This window comes from Trachemys scripta, chromosome 1 (assembly GCF_013100865.1).
Source record: "Trachemys scripta elegans isolate TJP31775 chromosome 1, CAS_Tse_1.0, whole genome shotgun sequence".
Lineage (NCBI taxonomy): Eukaryota > Metazoa > Chordata > Testudines > Emydidae > Trachemys > Trachemys scripta.
In genome coordinates, this window is record NC_048298.1 from 339812692 (window position 1) to 339821029 (window position 8338).

At 47.6% G+C, this 8338-nt stretch overlaps 1 protein-coding gene across 1 annotated transcript; it reads right to left on the reverse strand.

Annotated features, from left to right (window-relative positions):
- Nucleotides 1–2996: 2996 nt before the first annotated feature.
- Nucleotides 2997–3932, reverse strand: LOC117872408 (olfactory receptor 51G2-like). Its single transcript, XM_034760836.1, has one exon. It carries the CDS (start codon nucleotides 3930–3932, stop codon nucleotides 2997–2999), a length of 936 nt encoding a protein of 311 aa, XP_034616727.1.
- Nucleotides 3933–8338: the final 4406 nt, after the last annotated feature.

Below are 8338 nucleotides of genomic sequence, written 5' to 3' on the forward strand. Positions count from 1 at the left end.
GCACATGAGATCCTAGAATGCGTCTGGTGAGAAAAGGAAGAATTAATCATAGAATCATAGAATGTCAGGGTTGGAAGGGACCTCAGGAGGTCATCTAGTTCAACCCCCTGCTCAAAGCAGGACCAATTCCCAACTATATCATCCCAGCCAGGGCTTTAATATCCTCATACCAGACATTGGTGAGACCTCCTCTGGCAAACTGTATAAAATTCTGGTCACTCCTATTCCAAAAAAAGAATTCAGGTTGGAATTGCAGAGCATGGTCAGGGCAATGGAGGGCCTGGTTTAGGAGAAGACTGAAAGACCTTTACAGGTTTAGCCTAAGACAAGGCAGGCTGAGCAGGGATCCAATTGCTCTATAAATACATCAGGGGAGTAAACACCAGGGAGGGAGATGAGCTCCTGAAGCTAAAATACAGTGTTGGCACAAGGACAAACTGACCAGAAGTAAACTGAGGCTAGAAAGGAGAAGGAGGTTTCTGACCATCTGAGGAGGGATGTTCTGGAACATCCCCAGGAGCAGTGTTGAGCAAACAACCCAGTTGGTTTTACAATGGAGCTTGGCAGATGTCATCCTTTGCCAGGTGGGGGCAGCAGCAACCAGGGTAGCCTTCAATCTCTAGGGGTTCCTTTTCAACAATACAACAGAGAAGCAGCTCGAGCCCCCATCCAGTAAACTGGGAAAATTACACCCCACCCCTTGGTGCCCCTGAAAGGCAATACTTCTCCACCTGCAAGCACAAACTCTGAGTGTAGGAAAGTAACTTTTAATTAAAGGAGGGAAGTCATCTGATATTAATTAGGGAAAATGCCACAAGCAGGGTTCATAAACATAAAATTGTGAGCAGAACAGTGCATGTGGGGCAGTGTTTTCTACCTCATACGCTTGAGTTCTACAACAAAAAGTTCCTTTACCGTGCCCCTCTCTTCTCCCTCACCTCACCCCACTCACTGTGGTCATCCTTGGTATTTCTCACAGGAGAAGAACCATGACTTTGCGGGGTCTCTCTCCCCTATTTCTCAGCAGTTTGTCCTCAATTTGATATTTTCAGTTGTGACCCACAAAAGCATGGTTACAGCTACCCCGGGGGCCCAGGCTGCTGTGGGGATTCCTAGACTCTCCACTTTCTCTGGTGATGCATCCTGAGGGGCAGGGACATAGGCTGGGGCATTCTCTTGTCCCCCCAGTCCCTTGCCCAGGGGAGGTGGATGATCTGGGGCTCCTCACAGAGGCCCTGGCTCCCGGATCAGCTCTTTCTATGGCCTGGCTCTGGCTTCTGGCCTGGACAGGGGGTGTAGCCTCAGTGGAATAAGAGGAGCAGGGAGTTGGGCCTCCAGCAGGAAAAACGGGGGCAGGGGCGGGGTCACCGAGGGAACAGGGCTCCCGGCCTGTGTCCCACTTTTGCCTTTGGAAAATGTAGTCACCCTACCCTGAATGGGCTGGGCTGGGATAGGAGCTAGCTGGGCCTGAGCTGAGGCCAGTTTCCTCTGTTTTTGTCAGGGTTCCTTCCCCACTCTGAACTCTAGGGCACAGATGTGGGGACCCCATGAAAGCCGCCTAAGCTTATTTACCAGCTTAGGTTAACAGTAAGCTGCCACCACCAGGCGTGTTCCAAGCGTGTTAGGGGAGAGCCACTTGGATCTCTGCATTTCCCCAAATATTTCCCAAGTCTCTAACCCCACCTTTCCTGGGCAGATTTGTGACTAATCCCCCACCTAAGTCCTTACACCCCTTTTTCTGGGTAGGCTTGAGGGTATACCCTCACCAGTTAGTCCTGGTTAACACAGATCCCAAACCCTTGGATCTTAAAACAATGAAAAATCAATCAGGTTCTTAGAAGAAGAATTTTGATTAAAGAAAAGGTAAAAATCATCTCTGTAAAATCAGGATGGAAAATAACTTTACTTGGTAATCAGATGCAAAGAGCCCAGAGGAACCCCCTCTAGCCTTAGTTTCAAAGTTACAGCAAAACAGGGATAAACCTCCCTCTAGCAAAGGAAAAATTCACAAGTTGAGAAAAGAAAGATAAAACTAACACGCCTTGTCTGGCTGTTACTTACAAGTTTGAAATATGAGAAACTTGTTCAGAAAGATTTGGATATCATGGATTGATGTCCGGTCCCTCTTAGTCCCAAGAGCGAACACTTCCAAACCAAAGAGCACAAACAAAAGCCTTCCCCCCTCCCCCCAAGATTTGAAAGTATCTTGTCCCCTTATTGGTCCTTTGGGTCAGGTGTCAGCGAAGTTACCTGAGCTTCTTAACCCTTTACAGGTAAAAGGATTTTGGTGTCTCTGGCCAGAAGGGATTTTATAGTATTGTACACAGGAGGGTTGTTACCCTTCCCTTTATAGTTAAGACAGTTTTGCATTGCTGGGGCAGCACAAATGGAGCGGACGGGGAGGGAACCTAGGCCTGAGTCTCTTACCAGGACTCCTGTGTGTCAGACCATTACTGGCACTCCTGCGTTAATCATGTGACACCAGTCAGTCACTAGCACCTGACTGAGTGTGCAGGGGAAGACTCAGTGACCGTGCTCCTTGAATAGCCCCTGTCCCCAGCTGGTGCAGCACCCATGGGTCATGCTGCACCCAGAGCACTCAGAAAGGGTCAGGCCTGCTACAGCAGAACAGCTCTGCAGCTTTTTTCATAGCCCTTGGATATGTAGCCAGAGAAGGGACAGTGACAGGCCATGGAAAACAGCATCCACATCCTTTCTCTTTATTGATTATCGACAGGAATTGTGAGGTTAGAGTGGAAACCAATACAGCTCTTTATGGTCGAACATTCAACCTATCCTCTGGCTCTTCATAAACAGTCATTCTGTAAATGTTGCTGCCTGCCTTGGTCTCCCTCCTGCAGTGCCCTGTCCTCCCTCACCTGAACTTCTCTTTATAGTGAATATCATGTCATCTTGGATGTAACAGTCCAGTATAGAAGAGGTGGCCCATGTATTTTGTCTCCCATGTCACTGGACCCTGGTAGTGAACTGACCTTTCACTTGATAAATACCCTGATTATCTTCACCCGAAGGTGTTTGATTTTCACACTGTACACAATTGGGTTCATCAGCGGGGGGAGAAGCAGGGAGATGTAGCCCAGGAGAATCTGAAGTAAGGGATAAGAGTCCTTCCCAAAGCTGTGTATCACAATCAAGCTGATATCTGGTGTGTAGAAGAACAGAAGGGCACAGAGGTGGGAGACGCAGGTGTTCAGGGCCCTCAGGCACTCCTTATAGGACACGATGCTCAGCACTGTTTTGAGGATCATCACATAAGAAAGGAAGATAAGCAATGAATCCAATCCCATTGTTAAGAATTTAGTAAACAATCCATAGATGATGTTGACTGTGATATCCGAACAAGCCATGTTCATTACCTCCCGGTGCAGGCAGTAGGAATGGGAGAGGACATTGGCTCGACAGTATTGGAACCGTTTCAGTAGAAAGGGAAGTGGAAGTATTATGGCCATCGCTCTTAGCACAGCCAGCAGTACCATCTTGGCTATTCTCGGCAGGGTTAAGATGGAAGCATATCTCAGAGGGTTATGGATCGCGATGACGCGGTCAAAGGCCATCAACAACAGCAAACAGGATTCAATGCACTGAAACAAGTGGATGAAGAAGACCTGGGCTAAACAGGCATCAAGGCTGATCTCCCTAGAGTTAAACAAATATATGCCCAGTATCGTCGGCATAGTGGATATCAATATGCCAAGATCTATGACGGCCAACATGGAAAGGAAAATGTACATGGGCTCATGGAGGCTTGGATCTGTTTTTACAATGAACAGAATGAGTGAATTTCCTACTATCGAAATACCATACATGAAGCAGAAAGGGACAGAAATCCAGAGATGTGCGTCTCCATGACTCGGTAGCCCGGTGAGAAGGAATATTACTGATTTTAATTTTGTGTCATTGACAGCTGACATAATGTACGGGGCAGGTACGAGGAGTTCTGAAATGTCTTTCCTAAAAGGAAAATAAGAGGAGATTATATGGTATTTAGCATGAAATCATTCTGCTCTCAGTGCAAACCTACAGACTCCCAAATCTCAAGGTAGATAAGCAAAAACATACTGTTGGATTTACATGGTTCTGGTTAGTCAGACTGGATCGGACTTGTAGTCTATCTACCCCAGTAACCAGTGGCAATGTCCAGATGCTTCACAGGAAGGTGGAAGAAGTCCTGATTAGGCAGCTATGAGATAACCTGCTCCCAGAGAGTTTCCTCCTGACACCCACTATTTAGATATATGTTGTGGTGTAAATCAGGAAGGTTTAGAGCCTCTCCAAAACTTTTTTAAAACAATCCTCTACTGTAATTGGATTTTCAGATCACTCAGTCCCTCTTTGAATCCTGCTAAGCTCTTGGCCCTATTGATACCTTGTGGCTGTGAATTCCACAGCCTACTTGAGCACTCTGTGATTTTACGATTGTGACCTTAGTACATAAAAACATAAGAGTGGGCATACTGGGTGAGACGAAAGGTCCATCTATCCCAGTATCCTTTCTTCAACAGTGGCTTAGGATAGGTGCCCCAGAGGGAATGAACAGAACAGGTCATCATCAAGAGATCCATCATCCATGAATGTATGTAGTTGTCTTTTGAACTCTGTTATACCCTTCACACAGACACCCTTTCTGGCCCTCCACTTCTCATTGTGGCCCTTTGTATCATGCCATGTGTGTAAATACATGGCAAGTGCATGGTGAAAATGGTCACAATCATCCTGCACTGATGCTATTTTTAAATGTGTTTTATTGCTTCATTATATGAATTAGTTTTTTTCTGTGCTCCTGACAGTTCAAGTTATGCAACTGCCTCTTTCCAGCATATGGGATAAATTTTTAGGGTCTGGTCCTTATTTCAATAACAGTGATATCAACAGCCTAACACCAGAGTTTCATGTGTAAATTCAATCAGAACCAGGCTCTATCAACTCACCCGTACCAAACGCTTCCAGTGATATACTCTGACCCCCAAGAAGCCCTCCAAGAGAGGCCGAAGTGCTTTGCCTGGCCAATGTTGATGGAATGCAGAGACTTCGATCATCCTACAGGTTTCTCTTTATCCCCCTGGGACCTGCACCCTCTGCCCATGCAACAGTCTGTAGATATTTGGAAAATTACAAGCTGACACTGACAGTTATTTCAGCTGCGCAGGGGAGGAGTTGGCTTCACAAATGGGTCAACACTGATATTGCACTAATATCCACTGAAGTGTACAAAAAGAACAGGAGTATGTGTGGCACCTTAAAGACAAACAAATTTATTTGAGCATAAGCTTTCGTTACTTCACCCATGCTCATGTAATTGGTGACGGGGGTCAATTACATACAACTACTATACCACTCCCCTTTCCTGCACCTCAGCTAAACTCTTTGCTGGAACACAGACCAGCAGTTCTGCTCTCTCATGACTTTTTGGAAAGTCTTGCACAAGCCTTGCAGTCTTACTGAGTGCATGACTCTGAATGTAAGTGTTAGAAACAGCTTCTAGTCAGTTACCAGGAGACAAATGTCCACTGAACAAAGAGTTAATTGGACAAACCCATTCCAAACAGTATATGGAGAAGAGTGGGCTGTAGCCCATTGCCCAGTCTGAGGGTGGGAGAATGGAGGGATTCGATCCCATGATCAGGAAGGCTACAAGGCCTAACATTTGGCACTCAGAGACCAAAGAGGGGGAATAGATGCCCGTAGCCCTGTAACTATAGTAACTATAGGGCAAAAATATGCCCTCTTGGACCTGTTACCACAGAGCAATGCAGCTCTGAATTTCTGCCTTCACAATCAAGCCAGAGAATAAAAGCTTTGAAAATGCATTTCCTGATTAAATTTCCAGGAGCAAATAAACCTGAGTAGATTTGAAAACTAGTCACTGACATTTCGTGGGGTCTCCTGTCACTCAGCCCCTGGCAGGATCGGGCCCAGAGCACACAGCACCTATAGAAATGAGACCCCTGGAGAAATCCTGACTTGGGGCATCAGGCTTTTAACACTCCAAGCTCCGGTTTCTGTGTAACTTGAATAACCCACTGAGCACCTTGGGCAAATGTAGAGAACAGGTTCCCAAGCTATCTAGTGCTGCCTGTCCTCCTGCCCCTCTTACGGAGTCACTCTGACAGCCCAGCTGAGTTCGCTGCGGTGGCACAAAACATCTTCAAATTTAAACAGCTCACAGCCTTTACCCTTCACTTCACAATTTAAAGATAGTGACACCTGCCAACATACCCAATTCCTGCTAGAAGAGGAGCCGCTGACACCAGGTTTTCACCCTAAAGGACAAGGAGTCATCACAGAAGTAGCATGGGCAGCAGGCAGTATCTGTTCAGATAGGGAGGTAGCTGCCTTTATGAAGCATGTTTGCACATTCCCTTGGGGGCCACTTGACCATCAGGGAACCTCAGCTGCTTGGCTTCGTGTGCACCAGCTTTAACCCCCATCATGGCCAATGGCAAACTGCAGGAGGCCAAATCACAGGGGATGTGGGGTGATGCAACTTAAATGGACTGCAGTACCAGCCCTGATGCAGGCTCTATTCCTAGAATCCGGGCTTGTCATCACTGCTCGAATGGTTCTGATTAGTGACATGGCTACTTCGAGGGCGGCTGAGTGATAACGATGATACCGTCACAGCTGTGATGTTGCTGAAATAAAATAAAATAGAATTATAATTTGGGACCTGATCACTCCCTGGCAGCCCCTTTCCTGCATCACAAACCCAGGGTGCAGCCCAGGGAAGGGAGATTCCACAGTGCTCCCTACATGGAAATTTCCCTTGGATCCTTCCAGTCGGGGAGGACCCTTCCCTTCTCCATGAGGAACAAGGAATAAGGAGGAGGATTTCGGAGGGGAGTGTGGGAGTGTCACGGGGATGCTGGGAGTTTCCGCACAGTCACCAGACCGGTATTTGGAAGCCATGGCAAACAATGGAAGAACAGACACAGGAGCCTCATCTTAGATGGTCTGTCTGGCAGAACGTAGTCTGAGGGCAAAGGTCAGCTTCACACCTGACCCTGTAACACACTGAGCACAGAGCACTGTGGTGACTGGGCGCAGGCTCACACGGGTTTAAGCAAAAGCTGCTTCCACAAGAAAGGAGCAAACAGAGAGGAAGATGGTCTCAGAGACACAGGGAATCAAGGCTGGGTTGAAGCAGGAGTGTAGCCATGGGTGGGCCTGGGGGGCCATGGTCCACCCACTGAGCATCCAAACCCAATCCACCAACTGGGACTCCTGACTCCAGTTTGGTGCTCAGCTGTATCCCTCTCCTGCGAGTCCGGAGCACTGATTCCCTGGTCTCTTGTCCCAGATAGGAATGTGCCTTCTTGGGGGCGGGTTTGGGCCAGTAGTGGATTAGCCACAGGTCCTGGGCCAATGGTTTCACCCTGCTCCATTCCAGCCACCTGCTTCTCCTCTGGTGAAGCGCAGTCTGGTTGCGGGGGATTGCCCCTCTCCCCCCACCCAACTGCCAGAGAACTGGTCGGGGCATTGGAATAACACTGAGTGTAGGAGTGGGGTAAGCCGAGCCTCTCAGAATCGCTGGGTGGGGGAAGTGGAACAAGCCCCCACCCCCTGACCTCATGCCCTGACCCCACTCCCCAGTAGCAGAGAAGGGTGCAAACCCCTGAGCCCTTGACCCCATTTCCCCAGCAGGACGGGGGTTGCAGAAGGAATGGAGAGGGAACCCCAGCTTTCCCGGTTGAGCCAGGGCCACACGAAACTCTAATCTGGTGGTAATGGGGCTACTGAAAGCCGGGCCCAGCTAGTTTTCCTGTTCTAGCTACACCACTGGTCCCAAAAGCCCCTTGGCTTCCCAAAAAAATGTAGGTTGGATCATTCAGAAATACAGCAGAGAAGCGGCTCATGTCCCCATCCAGAAAACTGGGAAAATTACACCCCACCCCTTGGTGCCCCTGAAAGGCAATACTTCTCCACTCGCACGCACAAACTCTGAGTGTAGGAAAGTAACTTTTAATTAAAGGAGAGAAGTCATTCGATATCAATTAGGGAAAATGTCAAAAGCAGGATTCATAAACAAAAAAGTGTGAGAAGGACAGAATGCGTGGGGCAGTGTTTTCTGCCTCATATGCTTGAAGAACAGGAGTACTTGTGGCACCTTAGAGACAAACAAATTTATTAGAGCATAAGCTTTCGTGGACTACAACCCACTTCTTCGGATACATATAGAGTGGAATAAATATTGAGGAGATATATATACACACATACAGAGAGCATGAACAGGTGGGAGTTGTCTTACCAACTCTGAGAGGCCAATTAAGTAAGAGAAAAAAAAACTTTTGAAGTGATAATCAAGATAGGCCAGTACAGA

What these genes read in the sequence shown, in the direction of transcription:
- LOC117872408 (XM_034760836.1), bottom strand. Translation starts at nt 3,932, where the DNA reads ATGTCAGCTGTCAATGACACAAAATTAAAATCAGTAATATTCCTTCTC.